The sequence below is a fragment of the Hypanus sabinus genome (assembly GCF_030144855.1).
Source record: "Hypanus sabinus isolate sHypSab1 chromosome X2 unlocalized genomic scaffold, sHypSab1.hap1 SUPER_X2_unloc_5, whole genome shotgun sequence".
Classification (NCBI taxonomy): Eukaryota; Metazoa; Chordata; class Chondrichthyes; order Myliobatiformes; family Dasyatidae; genus Hypanus; species Hypanus sabinus.
In genome coordinates, this window is record NW_026779005.1 from 548,852 (window position 1) to 569,142 (window position 20,291).

Below are 20,291 nucleotides of genomic sequence, written 5' to 3' on the forward strand. Positions count from 1 at the left end.
ACTTCTGCGGTAATTGTATTGGTAAAGTTTGGAATATATATTGCAATCTATGGAATATATTCATTTTTACAGCATTAACTCTACCTATTAATGTTATTGGTAACATCATCCATTTATCAAGATCCTCTTTTATTTTTTTTTTAATAATGGCAAATAATTTTGTTTATATAAATTTTTTACATCATTGACAACTCTGATACCTAAATATTTTATCCCATTTATTCACCATCGAAATTGAGTTACTAATCGACATTGATTATAATTTCCTTTTGTAAGGGGTAAAATTTCACTTTTATCCCAATTTAATTTATACCCTGATACTTTCCCGTATTCTTCCAATTTAAAAGATAATCTTTGCAAAGATTGTAATAGGTTTGTAAAATAAATCAAAACATCATCAGCAAATAAATTAATTTTATATTCTTCTTGATTAACTCTAAAACCGCCAATATCTGAATCTGTTCTAATTAATTCAGCTAATGGTTCTTTTGCCAATACAAATAAAGCAGGTGATAACGGGCAGCCTTGTCCAGTTGACCTCGTTAAGCAAAATGGTGTTGAAATCTGAGCATTTGTAACTACTTCAGCTTGAGGATTAGTATTTAAGGTTTTAATCCATTGTATAAAAGATTTTCCTCGCTCATATTTTTCCAATACCTTAAACAAAAAAATCCCATTCCAATCTATCAAATGCTTTTTCTGCATCCAAAGCAAATGCCACACTCATTTCCTCTCTTTTTTTGTGCCAGATGAATTATACTAAGTAACCAGGTTAGATTATCCATTGATTGTAATAAAATCTGTTTGATCCATATGCATTAATTTTGGTAAATATTTAAATATTCTATTAGATAAAATTTTTGCTATTATCTTATAATCTGTATTCAACAAAGAAATAGGCCTATATGATGTTGGTTTTAGAGGATCTCTTTTTTTGGCAATACAGTTATGATCGCTGTTAAAAAAGATTGTGGGAGTTTATGCATTCTTTCCACTTGGTATATTAATTCCATAGAGGGAGGAATTAATATATCTTTAATTTTTTTTATAAAATTCAGGAGGAAAACCATCTTCTTCTGGGGATTTGTTACTCTCAAGTGATCCTACAGCTTCTTCAACCTCTTTTAATGTAAAGGGCATATCTAATCCTTTCTGTTCTTCCAAATTAAATTTCGGAAGGGTTATTTGTGATAAAAATTTATCCATCTCAGTAATCTTATTTTGTGATTCTGATTGATATAGTTCAGTATATAAAAAAAAAATAAAGTTTCATGAATTTCCAAAGGTTTATCAGCAACCTTATTTACACTTGTTCTAATTGCATTTATTGTTTTAAAAGCCTGTTCTGTTTTCAACTGCCAAGCAAGAATTTTATGTGATCTTTCACCTAATTCGTAATATTTCTGTTTAGTTCTCATAATTACTTTTTCTGTACGATATGTACGATATTATATTGTAGTTTTTTATTAACAAGTTGTCTTTGTTTTTGTTCTGTCATATATCTTTGAGATTCTTTTTCTAACTTTATATCTTTTCCCAATTTTCCTTCTTAATTTTAGATGTATAACTTATAATCTGACCCCTTAAATATGCTTTCATCGCTTCCTATAATACAATTTTACCCTCAACTGAATGTAAATTTGTATCCAAAAAAAATTGAATCTGTTTTTTCATAAAATCACAAAAATCTTGACGTTTTAATAAAATTGTATTAAATCTCCATCTAAGCTTTATGTCTATTTGAATAAAATGAATAATCTCTTTCTCTTGGATTAATTTTTCTCCATATATCAATCAGGTTTAAATCTTTCATTAATGATAAAGTTAGTTTTATTACTTTTAATTTTGTAACAACTTTAGTTGACCTATCCAAAACTGGATCTAAACAAAAATTAAAATCTCCGCCTATTAATATTTTATCATTTGCGTCAGCCAAGTTCAAAAAATCTTCTTGTATGAATTTTGCATCATTTTCATTTGGTGCATAAATGTTCATAAAAGTCCATAATTCTGAAAAAAATTTGACAATGTATAACCACATATCTCCACACAGAATCAATTATTATATTTTGTATTTTAATTGGTAAAGATTTATTAACCGGAATTGCAACTCCTCTCGATTTTGAATTAAATGAAGTTGCTATAACATTTCCAACCCAATCTCTATTTAATTTCTTAAGCCTGTGAACTTACTGAACACATCCTGGCCAGAAAAAAAAAACTTATCCCAATCCACTCTTCCTGGATCCTTTTCCATTTCCGCAAAATTGGCCGTTCTCCAATTTTGCCGGAACATTAAGCTGCCAGTTCTGCCCCTCACTAATAGCAGTAATGACGTTATCCCACGTGTCAACCCAAGCCCTAAACTCATCTGTTTTACCGACAATACTCCGTGCATTGAAATAGATGTACCTGAGAATATGTATATCATCTGCTTTTTTTTTCATTTCCGTTTATACATGCAGTCCTCTCATGTTCCTTATCCTCCTGCACCTCACTATCTGCTCTAAAACTCTGGTTCCCCCCCCCCCGCCCAGTTCAGGGGCAAACCGTCCCGTCGGAACAGGCCCCACCTTCCCCCGAACAAAGCCCAATTGTCCAGAAACATGAAGCCCTCCCTCCTGCACCATCTCCTGAGCCACGTATTTAGCTGCACTCTCCGCACATTTATATTTACAGGGACTTTACTCCTGACGCCGGTCCCGGGACCCGACCCGTTTACAGACCCGGAGCGGAACCGGAGCAGATTCTCAGCCACTGGTTTACATCCCCAGTCCGGAAGAAAGGATAAAGTTTCCCCGTGAATTTATTCCCAGTGAAGGTGTGGAGATGGGACTTGGTCTCCGCGTTGTAAAATGAAACTGTCCCGGACTCGTAACTGAGATAAACTCCCACCCTCCCGGGGATGGGACCGGCAGCGAGACGGGACTCGGGGGAGATGAGACCGGACACGTCATAATCCCGATGTAACACGTCACAAAACCGCCCGATGACCCAGAATCCGGTCTCCGGACTCAGTCTGACCCGTCTCTTCCTCTCCACAGACTCTGCGGCGACTCCCACACACCAGAACCGATTCCCCGTCACCTCCACCTCCCAGTAATGTCTCCCCGATGTGAATCCCTCCGATCCCAGCACACAAGACCGGTTTGTGAATCTCTTCCCGGTGTCAGGGAGATCTCTCCAGGTCCGGGTCCGTCTCACACTCTTCCGATCCTCAGACACCTCGAGACACGGACCCGCCGTTTCCACATCCAGGGTGACAGAGACTGGGGGGAGAAGCAGAGAATTAGAGAGACCCGGGGATCGGGGGGGGGGGAGACTCGGGCAGCGCGGCCCCAGGGATCGGGGGGAGACTCGGACAGCGCGGCCCCGGGGATCGGGGGAGACTCGGGCAGCGCGACCCCGGGGATCGCGGGGCGACTCGGGCAGCGCGAACCCGGGGACCGGGGGAGACTCGGACAGCGGGGCCCCGGGGATCGGGGGGAGACTCGGACAGCGGGGACCGGGGATCGGGGGGAGTCTCGGACAGCGCGGCTCCGGGGATCGGGGGGAGACTCGGACAGCACGGCCCCGGGGATTGGGGGGAGACTCGGACAGCGCGGCCCCGGGGATCGGGGGGAGACTCGGACAGCACGGCCCCGGGGATCGGGGGGAGACTCGGACAGCGCGGCCCCGGGGATCGGGGGGAGACTCGGACAGCGGGGACCGGGGATCGGGGGGAGACTCGGACAGCGGGGACCGGGGATCGGGGGGAGACTCGGACAGCGCAGCCCCGGGGATCGGGGGGAGACTCGGACAGCGCGGCCCCGGGGATCGGGGGGAGACTCGGACAGCGGGGCCCGGGGGATCGGGGGGAGACTCGGACAGCGCGGCCCCGGGGATCGGGGGGGAGACTCGGACAGCGGGACCCGGGGGATCGGGGTGAGACTCGGACAGAGCGGCCCCGGGGATCGGGGGGAGACTCGGACAGCGCGGCCCCGGGGATCGGGGGGAGACTCGGACAGCGGGGACCGGGGATCGGGGGGAGACTCGGACAGCGCAGCCCCGGGGATCGGGGGGAGACTCGAACAGCGCGGCCCCGGGGATCGGGGGGAGACTCGGACAGCGGGGCCCGGGGGATCGGGGGGAGACTCGGACAGCGCGGCCCCGGGGATCGGGGGGGAGACTCGGACAGCGGGGCCCGGGGGATCGGGGTGAGACTCAGACAGAGCGGCCCCGGGGATCGGGGGGAGACTCGGACAGCGCGGCCCCGGGGATCGGGGTGAGACTCGGACAGCGCGGCCCCGGGGATCGGGGTGAGACTCGGACAGCGCGGCCCCGGGGATCGGGGGGAGACTCGGACTGCGCGGCCCCGGGGATCGGGGGGAGACTCTGACAGCAGGGCCCCGAGGATCGGGGGGAGACTCGGACAGCGCGGCCCCGGGGATCGGGGGGATACTCGGACATCGCGACCCCGGGGATCGGGGGGAGACTCGGACAGCGCGGCCCCGGGGATCGGGGGGAGACTCGGACAGCGCGGCCCCGGGGATCGGGGGGAGACTCGGACAGCGCGGCCCCGGGGATCGGGGGGAGACTCGGACAGCGCGGCCCCGGGGATCGGGGGGAGACTCGGACAGCGGGGCCCCGGGGATCGGGGGTTTTCCGCTGGACGGAGAGCAGGGAGACCCCTGGCCCTTGACTCCTCAGACAGGGGAAACATCCTCCGTCACTCCTGCCTGTTGACCCCTGAAAGAATTTTGTGTTTCCATGAGATCTCCTCTCATTCTTCGGAACAGGGAACAGAGAACATAGAGCAGTACAGCACAGGAACAGGCCAGTCATACAATGTTTACATTCATTTGTGAGTGGGAAGTGGGGCAGTGTGATGGTTTAAGACAGTAAAGGAGGTGATAATGGGAACCAGTAGGGGAGAGATGAATGGCAGATTGAACCAGGAGGGGGAGGGGTGGAAACCCCGTGGGTGAACTGTGTGTGTAGACGTAATGAGAAGCTGGAGGGGGCAAAGATGGCAGATGAGGATGACTTTGTCCCCTTTCCCACAACCCCATCCCCCGCAGCCCCTCATTAAGACAGGGGTTGAATTTGCAGCAACCCTTAAGCAACACAGGTATTGATGAATTGTTTCAGTCTGAACCGTAGACTGTTTACTCGTTTCCATAGAAACTTACCGGCCTGCTGTTCACCCAACAATTTGTGTGTGTTACTCTGCTTTAAATATACTCAATTATTTGGCCTCCACAGCTGCCTGTGGCAGATTCACTATCCTGTGGATAAAGGAATTCCTCCTCATCTCTGTCCTAAATGGACATCCCTATAGTCGGAGGCTGTGCTCACCGTTCTCGACCCACCCACATCCTCTCAACATCAACTCTCTCCAGACAGGTGCCAGAGATCTGGCGAGACCCTTCATCAGGACCTGTGCAGCTTGGATTTCCAGCATCTGGAGATTTTCTTGTGTTTGATTTTTAAAGCAGAAGTTATTTTATCATGAGCTGATCCATTTTCCCATTCTCCCATTTGGTCCCACTCACATACCTATCAATCTTTGTCTTAAATACATACAATAACTTGGCTTCCACTGCTGCAAGAAATTCACAGATTCACCACCCTCTGGCAAAAAAAAATTCTTCGCATCTCCGTTCTGAATGGGCGCCCTTCAATCCTTAAGTCATGCTCTCGTACTAGACTCCCCCACCATGGGAAACAACTTTGCCACATCCACTCTGTCCATGCCTTTTAACATTCGAAATGCTTCTGTGAGGTTCCCCCTCATTCTAAACTCCACGGAGTACAGTCCAAGAGCGGTCAAACATTCCTCACATGTTAACACTCTTATTCCAGGAATCATTCTCGTGAATCTTCTCTGAACCCTCTCCAATGTCAGAACATCCTTTCGTAAATAAGGAGCCCAAAACTGCAGACAGTATTCCAAGTGAGGTCTTACCAGTTCCTTATAGTGCCTCAACATCACATCCCTGCTCTTATATTCTATTCCCCTAGAAATGAATGCCAACATTGCATTCACCTTCTTCACCACCGACTCAACTTGGAGGTTAACCTTAAGGGTATCCTGCACAAGCACTTCCAAGTACAATTGCATCTCAGAATTTTGAATTCTCTCTCCATTTAAATAATAGTCAGCCAGTTTATTTCTTCTAAGAACGTGCATGACCATACACTTTTAAACATTATATTTCATTTGCCACTTCTTTGACCATTCTCCTAATCTATCCAAGTCTCTCTGCAGAGACTCTGTGTTTCCTCAGCACTACCGGCCCCTCCACCTATCTTTGTATCATCCGCAAACTTAGCCACAAAGCCATCTATTCCATAATCCAAATCATTGATATACAACATAAAAAGAAGTGGCCCCAACACAGACCCTTGTGGAACGCCACTGGTAACTGGCAGACAACCAGAATGGGATCCTTTATTCCCACTCTCTATTTCCTGCCAATCAGCCAACGCTCTATCAACGTATGTAACTTTCCTGTAATTTCATGGGCTCTTATCTTGTTTAGCAGCCTCATGTGTGGCACCTTGTCAAAGGCCTTCTGAAAATCCAAACACACAACATCCACTGCATCTCCCTTGTCTCGCCGACTTGTAATTACTTCAAAAAATGTCAATGGGTTTGTCAGGCAGGATTTTCCTTTAAGGAAACCATGCTGAGTTTGGCCTATCTTGTCATATGCCTGCAGGTACTCCGTAACCTCATCCTTGACAATTGACTCCAGAAACTTCCCAACATTTCTCAAGCTAACAGGTTTATAATTCACTTTTTGCTTCCTTTCCCCTTTCTTAAATACCAGAGTGGCATTTTCAATCTTCCACTCCTCCGGAACCATGCCAGAATATATTGACTTTTGAAAGATCATTGCTTATGCCTCCGCGATCTCCACAGCTACTTCCTTCAAAACACAAGGGTGCATTCCATCTGGTCCTGGGGATTTATCTACCCTTAGACTATTCAGCTTCCTTAGTACTTTCTCTGTCGTAATTGTGACTGCGCACACTTCTCTTCCCTGACACCCCTGAGTGTCCATTATACTGCTGATATCTTCCTTAGTGAGGACTGATGCAAATACTCGTTCAGTTCCTCAGCCATCTCCTTATCTCCCATTACAATTTCTCCAGCATCATTTTCTATCAGTCCTTTCTCCACTCTGACATGTTTTTTTACACTTTACATACTTGAAAAAGCTTTTAGTATCTTCTTTGATATTATATACTAGCTTCCTTTTATAGTTCATCTTTTCCCTCTTAATGGCCTTCTTAGTTTCCTTTTGTAAGCTTTTAAAAACTTCCCAATCCTCTGTCTTCACACTAATTTTTGTTTCCTTGAATGCCCTCTCCTTTGCTTGTACTTTGGCTTTCACTTCTCTTGTCAGCCACGGTCGCAACCTTTTTCCATTCGAAAATTTCTTCTTTTTTGGAATATATCTGTGTTGCACCTTCCTCACTTCTCGCATAATCTCCAGCCAATGCTGCTCTGGCTCAACAACAAGCTGTTCTGAAAAGCCATCTCGTAGACATTCTAGAAATTCTCTCTCTTGAGATCCAGTGTCGTCCTGATTTTCCCAATCCACTCGCATGTTAAAATCCCCCACAATTATCATAACACTGCCCTTCTGGCAAGCCTTTTCTATTTCCTGTTGTAATTTGTAGTCCACATCATTGCAGCTGTTAGGAGGCCTGTAGATAACTGCCATCAGGGTCCTTTCACCCCTGCGATTTCTTAGCTCAACCCATGAAGATTCTGCACCTTCCGATCCTATGACACCTCTTTCTGATGATTTAATATCATTTCTTACCAATAAAGCCACGTCACCCCCTCTGCCTACCTGCCTATCCTTCCGATACACCGTGTATCCTTGGACGTTCAGCTCTCACAGCCATGCATCCTTTAGCCACGTCTCAGTGATGGCCACAAAATTATACCTGCCAATCTGTAGCTGTACGACAAGATCATCCACCTTATTCCTTATGCTGTGTGTATTTAAGTATGACACCTTAAGTCCAGTATTTGCTACTTTTTGTTTTGATTGCACTGCAACTCATCCCAGTGGCTGCAAATTTGCCCCATCAGCTGCCTGTCCTTCCTGACATCTTCACTGCTCTCTATCTTAGATTTATTTCTGTTTTCCCCCTCCTCCGCTCTATCATTACGGTTTCCCATTCCCCTGCCAAATTACTTTAAACCCTCCCTAACAGCTCTATTAAACATTCCCGCCGAGATTCAGGTGTAACCCGTCCTTTTTGAACAGTTAATACTGCCCTCAGAAGAGATCCCAATGATCCAAGAATCTGAAGCCCTGCCCCCTGCACCAGTCTCTCAGCCACGCAGTCTTCTGCCTGATCCTACTATTCTTGCCCTCGCTAGCACGTGGCACAGGCAGCAATCCTGAGATTACTACCCTGGAGGTCCTGCTTCTCAGCTTCCTTCCTAACTCCCGGAAATCTCTTTTCAGGACCTCCTTCCCTTTCCTCTCTATGTCATTGGTACCAACATGTACCAAGACAGCTGGCTGCTCGCCCTCTCCCTTCAATATCTTCTGGTCCCGGTTCGAGACATCCTGTACCCTGGCACCTGGGAGGCAGCACACCATGTGGGTATCTCTACCAGGCTCACAGAATCTCCTGTCTGTTCCCCTGACTATGGAATCCCCTATGACTACCGCATTCCTCTTCTCCCTCCTTCCCTCCTGCACAACAGCGCCAGGCTCAGTGCCAGAGACCCGGTCACCGTGACCGTCCCCTGTCAGGACGTCCCCCTCAACAGCATCCGAAATGATATACTTGTTGCTGAAGGGGGCAGCCACAGAGGTGCTCTCCACTATCCGGGCATTTCCCTTCCCTCTCCTGACAGTCACCCAGTTTTCTGACCCCTGTAGCCTAGGGATGACTACCTCCCTGTAGCTCCTGTCTATCACCTCTTCATTTTCTCTGATAAGCAGTAGGCCATCAAGCTGAACAAAGCACTAACCCTGCAGACATGCTACCTAATGAAACAAAGGAATGAAACAAAGAAAGATGGGTCTACTCACCCACTTACTTCGCCAAACACACAAACTTCTTAAACCATTCGCTAATGTGCCCTGCTGCTCCCCCGTCCGTCGGGCCGATTTGCCAAGGGGAGAAAAAGAGTTGGTGCTTCGCTCTCGGCTCTTCCCGTTACCGCCTAAGCCCGTTGAGCCAAAGCCCTACACTCTGCTGCCACCCCCTCCGCTGCCCGCTGTATAGGGTGGTCATCTTTTTAAACTCTCCGCGCTGTCCTGCGCAGTCTCGCCGTTCTTGTCCGCAAAGTTTTTTACAGAACTGCCTTCCTTCAGAATTTAGCTCCCACGCCGCCCTTCTTGTCCCAATCTAAACAAAACTCCTTCAGTACTGTATTCATCAGCCTATTCCACACTGTCCACATAAAATTCAGCAAGGCCTTTGATGTCGATGATAGGCCACACTTGGAGCATTGTCTGCATTTCCGGTTCCCGAATATGGGGAGGATGTCATTACACTGGACAGGAGGCTTCAGGAGGATGTTACCAGGACTGGGGGCTTGGGTTAAAATCAGAGGGTGGATAAGCTTGGGCTATTCAGCTGTAGTGTAGGATGTTCAGGTATGACCCCTTATCAAGGTAAATAATTCATAAGGGGCTTAAATAATGTTTCTTTTTCCAAGAAATGGGAGTACAGAACCAGAGGCCTCGGATTGAAAGTGAAATGGGAAATTTTTTGAGTGGTCTATTGGGTAATATTGTCACAGAGAGGGAGGTGGGTAAATGGAATTTGACCTCAAATTCTGTGGAAAAAGGTGAAAATAAACTTGTACCCAAGATCTCACACACATATGGGCCATGCTCAAGAAGACATTTTACTCTTGCAGATTGATGAAGTGGGCCGTGGGTTCAACATCCATCAAACCCTCCCAGATCATCCTCCTGAGGAATCTCACCCCGGAGTCTGTCTGTGAAGTGTTGATGTGACGTCACGTCAGAGGGCAGCTCAGTGCCACAGAACAGACAGACTGGGTAAGGACGGCAGATTTCAATCCTAAATGGGAATTTGTGCCTTTTTCTGTCGCTGTATGTTACACTCTGATAGAACGTGTGTGTGTGTGTGTGTGTGTGTGTGTGTGTGTGTGTGTGTGTTGATTGTGGTAAATATCCGTGTGGTGTGTATACACATTGAAGGACAGTGTGCACGTTGAAGAATTTGTATGTTACAGTGTGTCATCACATGTCTGGTGTGTGTTGACAATGTGTCACGCGTGATTGAGTTGTTTAAATGAATAAATGACTGTCTCTGAACAGACTGGTTTCCAGGTTACTGAGGGAAATAACAACGTACATTGCTGAGGCTCTGACTACAATCTGCCAGTTCTTCCTGTGTGTGTGTGTGAGGGAGCTTTGCCAGGCTGTGTGTGCTTCTCCCGAGATGAAATCTTGACCAATGTCAATTCTTGTTGGTGTGTCCGAGCTCATTCTCACAATGCTTCAATGTAGTGGTCTGATCACCATAAGACACAGGAGCAGAATTAGGCCATTTTCCTATCGAGTCTGCTCTGCCATTCAATCATGGCTGATCCACGTTTCCCTCCTCAGCCCCACTACCTGGTCTTCTCCCCATAACCTTTGATGCTGTGTCCAATCTAGAACCTATCAAGCTCTGCCTTAAATACACCAAACAGGTTCCACAAATTCACCAGCCATTGGCTCAAATTTCTTTGCATCTGTTTTAAATAGACGCCCTTCTATCTTGAAGCTGTGCCCTCTTGTACTAAACTCCACCACCATGGGAAACATCCTTTCCACATCTACACTGTCTGGGCCTTTCAATATTCGAAAGTTTTCAATGAGATCCCCCCTCATCTTTCTATATTCCAGCGAGTACAGAGACAGAGCTATCAAACTTTCCTCGTATGATAACCCTTTCATTCCTGGAATCATCCTTATGAAATGAACCTTCTGCAATGGCAGCACATCTTTTCTTAGACGAGGAACCCAACTTCACAATACTCAAGGTGAGGCTTCACCAGTGCCTTATAAAGCCTCAGCATCACATCCCTGCTCTTGGACTGAATGCTATCTAAACCCCTTGAATTGAATGCTAACGTTGGATTTGCCTTCCTCACCACTGTGTTCTCCAGAATGACTGCTAAGTCCATTTTCAACTCAGCTTTTTGGGTTTTCTTCCCATTTGAAAAAAAATCTGCACATTATTTCTACGACCAAAGTGCATGGCTATGCACTTTCCAACATTGTATATCATTTCCCACTTTCTTTCCCATTCTCCTCATTCAAGACCTGTCCAGCCTAACTGTTTCCTCAACACTACCGACCCCTCCACCAAACTTTGTGTCATCTGCAAACTTGGAAACAAAGCCATCTATTCTAGGACAAGAGAGCATGACTTCAGGATTGAAGGAGGACCTTTTAGAACTGAGATGCGGAGAAATTACTTTAGTCATTGTGTGGAAAGTGTGTTGCCACAAGTGGCTGTTGAGGCCAAGTCATGTTTAAGGGAAAGATAGATAGGTTCTTGATTAACCAGGGCATCAAAGGGCATGGGGTGAAAGCAGGGGAGTGGGGATGACTGGAAGAATTGGATCTGCTCATAACTGAATGGTGGAGCAGACCCGATGGGCCGAATAACCCACTTCTGTTCCTATATCTTATTGTCTATTCCATCAGCTGGATCTTTATATACAGCATAAAATGAAGGTGTCCTAACGCTGACCACTTTGGAACATGAGTCACTGGCAGCCAACCAGAAAATGATACCTTTACTCTCATTCACTGTTTCCTACCAATCAGCCAATGTTCTAACCATTCCTGTAACTTTTCTGTAATACCATGGCCTCTTAACCTGGTTACCACCTTCATGTGTGGCACCTTGTCAAAGGCCTTCTGAGATTCCAAATATACAACATACACTGCATCCCCTTTATCTATCCTGCTTGTAATCTCCTCAAAGAATCCCAACAGGTTTGTCAGGCAGGATATTCCCTTAACGAAGCCATGCTGACTTGTCCTATCTTGTCCAGTGTCACCAAGTATTCCATAGCCTCAGACTTAACAACTGACTCCAATTTCTTCCCAACCACAGAGGTGAGGCTAACTGGTCTGTAATTTCCTTTCTGCTGCCTTCCTCCTTACTTAAACAGTCAAGTGACATTTGCCATTTTCCAGCCCTCTGGCACCACGCCAGGGTCCAATGACTTTTGAATGATCATTTGAAATGCCTCCAAAATGTCTATCACAACCTCTTTCAGAACACTAGGGTGCAGTTCATCTGGTCCGGGTGACTTATGTACCTTTAGGTCTTTCAGCTTTTTGAACACCTTCTCCCTTGTAACAGCAACTGCACTCACTTCTCTTCCCTCGCACTCTTCAACACCGGGCACTGTGCTAGTGTCTTCCACGGTGAAGACTGGTGCAAAATATTTGGTTTATCTGCCATCTCTTTATCCCGCGTTATTATATATCCGGCCTCATTTTCAAGCGGTCCTATATCCACTCTCATCTCTGTTTTATTTTTTACAATACTTGAAAAACAATTTGATATTGTTTGCTAACTTGTTTTACAAAGACAGGTGTGTAAAAAGGGCCTGAAGGATCATTGGAAACCAGAGTCACCCCAAGCACAAACTGTACCAGTTGCTACCGTCCGGGGTACAGTACCACAGATTAAAATCCAGGAGCAACAGGCTCCGGGACAGCTTCTTCAACCAGGCCATCAGACTGATTAACTAATGCTGACACAACTGTATTTCTATGTTATATTGACTGGCCTGTTGTACATATTATTCATTATAAATTATAATAGATTGCACATTGCACATTTAGGTGGAGACATAAAGATTTTTAATCCTTATGTAGATGAAGGATGTAAGAAATAAAGTCAATTCAATTCAAATCAATTTGTTGTTTATTTTTCCCCTCCAAATCATTATTTTAGTTCCTCTCTGTAGATATTTAAAAGCTTCCCAATCCTCTGTCTTCCTACTAATTTTTGTTTAGTTGTATCCCCTCTCTTTTTCCTTTACATTAACTTGTTTTCCCTTGTCAGCCAGGGTTGTACTATTTTGCCATTTGAGTATTTATTTATTTTTGGAATACATCTATCCTTCACCTTCCTCATTTTCCCAGAAACGGACACCATTTCTGCTCTGCTCTCATCCCTGCCTGCATCTCCTTGCAATTTGCTTTGGCAAACTCCTCTCTCAGACCACTGTAATTTCTTTTACTCCTCTGAAATACTACAATGTCAGACTTTACTGTCTCCTTATCAGATTTCAAGTTGAACTCGGTCATGTTGTGAGCACTGCCTCCTAAGGGTTTCTTTTAACTACTCACCTCTGGTTCAATACATAAAACCCAATCCATTAGAGCTGTTCCCCGAGTAAGCTCAACGACAAACTGCTCTAGAAAGCCATCACATTGCATTCAACAAACTCACTCTCTTGAGATCCTTTATCAAACTGATTTTCCCAATTGCCCTGCATGTTGAAATCTCCCATGATTATCATAACATTGTCCTTTTCATCAGCCGTTTTTATTTCCAGTTGTAATCTGTGGGCCTCAACCCACTGACTGTTGGGAGGCCTGTGTATGACTAGTGTCAGTGTCATTTTTACTTTTGCAGCTCCTTACCTCAACCCACAAGATTCAACATCTTCCAATCCTATGTCACATCTTGCTGCTGATTTACCAGCAGAGCCACACCACCCCATCAGATCTTCCTTCCTTCCTCTGATACATTGTGTAATCTTGAACATTCAGCTCCCAACTACAACCATCCTTCAGCCACGGTTCCGTGATGGCCACAACATCATACCTGACAATCGGTAATAGTGCAACAAGATCATCCACCTTATTTCTCATAGTCCATGCATTGAGATATAACAATTTCTGTACTGTGTCTGCTACCCTTTTTAATTCTGCATCCCTGATGCACTGATACTCACCTTGCTGGCTGCAATTTTCTCCTCTCATCTGTCCGCCCTATCTGACAGTCTGACTGCACGCTATCTTTGCATTTTTACCATCAGTCCTATCCCTTCACTCCAGTTCTAAACCCCACCAAATTAGATTAAACCCTCCCCAACAGCTCTATCGAACCTCTGTCTGAGAATATTCTTCTCCCTTGGGTCCAGGTGCAATCCATCCCTTTTGAGCAGGTCATTCATCCACCAGAAGAAATCCCAGTGATCCAAGAACCTGAATCCCTGTCCCCAGCACCGTCTTCTCAGCCATGCTCTATCTGTCAAATTATCCTGTTTCTACCCTCACCAGCACGTGGCACAGGCAGCAATCCAGAAATCACAACCCTGGAGGCACTGCTTCAGAGCTGTCGACCAAGCTCTCCAAATTCCATTTTCGGGACCTCTTTCCTTTTACTTCCAATGTAATTGGTCCCAAAATGCAACAATATGGCTGACTCTTCACCCTCCCTCTGCAAAATGCTGCAGACAGGATCTGAGATATCCCTGACCTTGGCACCTAGGGAGCAAGATATCATTCAGGGGCCCCATACATGTCCATAGATTTTCCTGTCTGTCTCCTGACGATTGAGTCTCCTGTCACTACTGCTCCCCTCTTCTCTCTCTTAACAACAGTGAGAGTTGTGGATCCAAAAGGGGGAAGACCTGTGTCAGTCAGACTCTGCACTCACAGTGCACGAAGGGCTTGTGTATTTTCCTGACAATCCTGGTCACCACTCTGATACCCACTTTTATTCACTACAATATCATCAAGTCAGTATTAAATTCCCCGCTCCTGAGGAAGGATTCAAATGCATGTCCTGGTGTGTTAGTGCATTTGCCTGGGATCAGGACACAGTGGTTCATCTGCCAGTCCCATGTACTGGTTGTATTGTGACCCTGTGCTGGTGTGTCCAGGGGTCTGACATCTCCAGCTGATCATGTGAAAGTAATGTCTCCCAGTGGGTGGGGTTGATGTGAAATACATTTCAGTTCCCCTTCAGTCCATTATCACAGCCAATCTTTGCTTCAGCTTATAAATTAATTGTGTTTCATGAACAAGGAAAAATGAATCTTTGTAAGTTTTACCTCGGTTAATGGCATCAAGTGTTTCACTCAGCACTGTGTTCAGCAAATAGAAGCGAACGAATTTTTCAACCGGTAGGGCCTCATCTGTCACTGACAATTCCTGGACATCGTGGCTGATACTGTAAATTTTAAACTGCTGGTGATGAACTGGAATTTTGAACTATTTTACAAATCCATACAGGGTTTCAGTAAAGAGCCTGTCCTACCTCCTGTTTCGATGAGCTTCCTCCTGAAATAAATAAAACACAAATCTGATTAGACTTGGACTTACTGACCACATCCTGAATTTCATCCAAATCATTACAAGGTGTTGAAAATTCCCACTCCCACAATCACAAATACACACCAGCAATACAGAACCACGGGGAAAATTACAGGGAAAGTTGCTGAAAATTAGACCATTACTGAGAGGATGATACTTACAGGAAAGACAGGACAGGCTGTGCATTACCATCTGGATAAGACATCAGAATGATAAAATGGAACAATTTAAGATTAGTGATGGATTTGATTGTGTGCAGTTGGAAAAAAGTATCTCATTCATGGCTAACACGAGAGGACAGTTTTAAAGTGCTTGCAAGTAGTACAGAGGAGATGTTAGGGGTAAGTTTTTTGGAATGGGCGGAATGAGCGGAGAATGGGACACAATCCGATGAAAAACCAATCCGAAAAAGTAGAGCAGTAAAAGTTTCTCTAATCTGATGGAAACCGGATATGGAGGATAAGTCTGATGTGTGGGTTATGACCACCCATTGTTCTCACTGATTGACAGAGAGACCCTCACACCCACCGCACCAGACACACTCACAGCCTGTGACTGGAACCGGGAGTTAATGAGAGTTTTAGAGGATATTTAATGCGGTAATTAAGGAAACAATCAGCAGCTCTGTGTTATGATCAGAGTAAATCATTTCAGAAAAGATTGCATTCTGTCCTGGGATGTACAGAAGTTGTGGAAGACCAGTTTTGGGCAACAGCAACCCTGAATAGTTGCATCAATTGTCTGGTGAGAAACAGTTGACTGCCATTTGTAAATGCTGTGTGCAGGAGCAACACGTCTGTTTTCTGTCTGCATTGTATTCTGTGTTATGTGTTTATTACGATAACCAGTCACGTGAGTGGGGACGTGGTAAAAGTGAAGGGAATAAGGTACGGATTCGTACTTTGTTCTGGGCTGTTTTGATCCTGGGACTGGCAGATGCCATATCTTTTGTTGACCAATTAATTGCAGTTTAATTTATGATTAATTATGTTCAAATTATGCTGAAATTAATTATGCTTAATATTGTATATTGCTAATAAAGGATCGAATATCAATCTCCGATATTTAGAATGTCATTAGCAGACTGATTGGAGGTTCCTCATGCAAGGAGAACACTCTGTGTAAGGTCACCAGCAGTGGCAATTGATTTGGTAGAATTGGCCGCTGTGCTGTGTTTATTTCAAATATACCACTGTTCATTTGGTTCAATTTGACAGAAATAAATTGAAATATCATCCCTCACCTTGAGAAACATCACACTGTCTTTTTGATCTATCTGTTCCTTTAACTTTGTGATTTCCTCCTGAATAATCCTTATATTCTCTTGAAGAGCCAGAAGATTTTTCTCCATTGGGTTGAGAATCCTCTTCTCTTCTTCCCTGAGATCCCTGAGTAAGCTCTGCTCTTTCTCAGTGATAATCTGGCGCAGTTCAGCAAACTGGTATGCGATGTGGTTCTGAACGCTGTGTGACTGTTTCTGTCGAATGAAAGGCGAAGATTAGTTTACTACATTGCTGTGTTGTATTTCCTTATGACAAAAAATTGACCATTCGGTTCATTGGGGTCCATACTACTTCTGAGACATTCCCGTCAACCTCTTTCCCTCACATTTTCCTGAAATTATTCTCCTTCATTGACCCATTAACTCCCAGCAGATTCACATACACCCTCCCCACCTTCACTGGGTTAATTGTAATTAACCATTCATCCAGCATGTCCTTGAAATGTGTCTGAAACTGTCATGGCTACAGGGAGAGCATGCAAACTCCACACCGACAGCAGCAGAGGTCAAGATCGAAACCAGGTCACTGGAGCTGCAATACTCGGCTATTCTGCATTAAATGGAGCAAAACTCGACAGTAATATCAGAAATTCCGCTCAGGAAGCCTCACCCGAACTCCGGAAATCTTCTCTTTCTGTTGCTGCTCCTTTTCCTGGAAGTCTGATATCTTTTTTGTGAGAGAGTCTAAGGAAGATTTTAGCTGATCCTGGAAGTCAGAGAGTGAAGGAAATAGAGACAAAGATGCATCAAAAGAAACAGGTGATCAAACCCGATTATCACACAAAATACCGGAGGAACTCAGTGAGTCAGGCAGCATCTATTCAGGGGAAATAAACAGTCGGTGTTTCAGGATGAGACTCTTCAATAGGACTGGGAAGGAATGGGACAGAAGCCAGAATATAAAGGTTGGGGACGAGAACCAGCTGACAGGTGACGGGTGAGACAACGTGAGGGGGAACGTGGGGGAGGGTGATGAAGTGAGAAGCTGAGAGGGGGCATGTGGAAGAGATAAAGAGCTGGAGAAGAAGGAATCAAATACGAGAGGACAATCGACCAGGGAAGAAACGGGAGGAACTGGGCTGTTTGCCCTCCTGAATGGCGACGAGGGAAGAGGTTAGGAGTCAGGTGTAGCACTTGTCCCGCCTGCAGGTGTCGGTGCCAGGAGGGAGATCAGTGGGGAGGAGCGAGTGGATCAGGGCGATACAGTATGGTGAGCGATGCGTACAGAGAGCGGAGAGTTGCGGGGTGAGGAGGTGGGCTGTGGGACGGAGAGATGCTAGAATCCCGTTGGAAAAGGCGGAAGTTGCAGAGAATCATGTGTTAGTTATAAAGGCTCGTGTGATGATATGTAGGACAAAGGAAATATTTTAAGTATTGAACTAACGTTAGTTTTTACCTTGTAGATTTTAACAGCTTCTTTAATCGGCAGGAAGCGGTGCTCTCTGTGTTCCTCCGCCACTGCACAGATCACACAGATCAGTGTCTTGTCCGTTTCACAAAACAGCTTCAGTTCTTCCTCATGTTCCTCGCAGTGACGTTCACTTTCCTTCCCTTTCCGATTCAGGTTTAGATTTCGAGCTTTTTCAGCCAGATTTGCTAAGGCCCGATTCACCCTGAGGGTGCGGTCAGCAAACTCCTCTCTACATTCCGGGCAGGAGTTTCTCTCCTCCCTTTCCCAATACTGTGTGATACAAGAGCGACAGAAGTTGTGTCCACACTCCAGAATAACCGGATCGGTGAAGAAATCCAGGCAGATGGAACAAAATACCTCCTCGGTCCAACTCTCGGCTTTTCTTTTCGAAGCCATGTTAACTCCCGGCACTTCCTGATTCAGAATGCTTTCACTTTCGGGGATCTGCTGAACCCCTGCGATTGTAGTACCGCGATTGTCCACTACGAGAGCTGCAGATTCTGATGCTGGATGTGTTCAGTGGAAATTTTGGTTAATGTGGGATCAAAAAGACATTAAAAGTGCAACAGATAAGAAAACGTGGACATGGTCTGTCTAAGCCTGGCTACGAGCGGAGGAGAGATGGCCATATGGCTTGCAAACCCAGCTATTAACAACCTAGAGCGACAAAAACGTCAGCTGAATCTCAAAAGGCCCCATCCCTGCGGTCGGAAGGACCTTCCCCTGGAAGACGATTGAAGTCCTGCGCTGAAAGGAGAAGCCGTCTGCCCCCCTGGGGTGGTTCACTACTACAATAACCTTGAGGATTCCTCAGCCAACCCGGCCACTCCCTGTCCTGTGTAGAGAATCCCTGTATATCCAATGGTGTCCCTATAGACTGGAATGTGTCAGTCGGCAGCATTCCTGTACGAAAGCAGTTCCGAAACTTTTTTTGTGCCAAAGACCAATACCAGTAACCGTGAACCCCAGGTTGGGAACCCCTGCTCTCCGGACATCTCGGTGTGATGGCAGGCCAAAAAGTTTAGAGTGTCTTTCCCCGAGCTGATGATCTTCCAGCAGCACTCGCTGTCCGATTTTCTTTGGATCCTGGGAACAGCCCGAAGATCAGTGAGCCTTCTGTCACGCAGCTGCTGTGGCACAGGCCCTTGCATCTTTCCCCGAGTTGATGATCTTCCAGCAGCACTCGCTGTCCGTTTTCCTGCGCGTCCTGGGAACAGCCCGAGGATCAGTGAGCCTTCTGTCACGCAGCTGCTGTGGCACAGGCCCTTGCATCTCTCTCCACAGATCTTCGCCAGCCCACTGTCCGCAAAGAGGTGAGTGACCGTCTCGTCTCCACTGCAGTAATCTCGGGGCAGCGCGCTGTGTGAGTGATCTCCGGGCATGCAGCAAGGATCAGACTGGGAGGGGCCCTCTCGTCTCCACTGCAGTAATCTCGGGGCAGCGCGCTGTGGGAGTGATCTCCGGGCATGCAGCAAGGATCAGACTGGGAGGGGCACTCTCGTCTCCACTGCAGTAATCTCGGGGCAGCGCGCTGTGGGAGTGATCTCCGGGCATGCAGCAAGGATCAGACTGGGAGGGGCCCTCTCGTCTCCACTGCAGTAATCTCGGGGCAGCACGCTGTGGGAGTGACTCCGGGCATGCAGCAAGGATCAGACTGGGAGGGGCCCTCTCGTCTCCACTGCAGTAATCTCGGGGCAGCACGCTGTGGGAGTGACTCCGGGCTTGCAGCAAGGATCAGACTGGGAGGGGCCCTCTCGTCTCCAGACAGGTGAGGTCTTGGTGCCTGTTGGTGAGATCTGGTGATGAGGCATTCTGCCAGATGGTCTGGGCTGTCTGCTCAGGGAACCTCTCCACTGTGTCCATCCAGTCCTTCTCCTGCAGTAACTGCAGGACATTCCGTGCTGACAACTTTCTGGTGTTCTTGTGGTCAAAGCTGCTGGTCTGAAAGAACTGCCACCAATTTCGTTAACACAAGGTTCACATGGAGAAGCCTCCTGATTGAGACAGACACAGTCTCACAGGGTATTTACAGGGTAGGGGCAGGAATGATGTTTCTCCTGGCTGGGTAGTTGAACCAGGGATCACAGACTCAAAATCCGAGATCACCTCAGCAGGACTGAGATGAGGAGAAATGTCCCCAACACAGTGCAGTGAATATTTGGAGTTTTCTCCACAAGTTTTCTAAATTAAACGGACATATTTAGGGGCTCGGCAAACTTCGGAACGTTGCAGGAAAGTGGCGCTGAGGCCAAAGATCAGACAT

General features: G+C 46.2%; 1 protein-coding gene across 1 annotated transcript; it reads right to left on the bottom strand.

Annotated features, from left to right (window-relative positions):
- Positions 1-2,605: 2,605 nt before the first annotated feature.
- Positions 2,606-18,654, bottom strand: LOC132385913 (zinc-binding protein A33-like). The gene is made up of 6 exons (XM_059958150.1): positions 18,014-18,654; positions 17,228-17,323; positions 16,579-16,812; positions 15,280-15,302; positions 15,074-15,192; positions 2,606-3,269 (listed from the first exon to the last, which is right to left on the bottom strand). Exons 1-6 carry the CDS (start codon positions 18,422-18,424, stop codon positions 2,719-2,721), a joined length of 1,434 nt encoding a protein of 477 aa, XP_059814133.1. The 5' UTR covers positions 18,425-18,654; the 3' UTR covers positions 2,606-2,718.
- Positions 18,655-20,291: the final 1,637 nt, after the last annotated feature.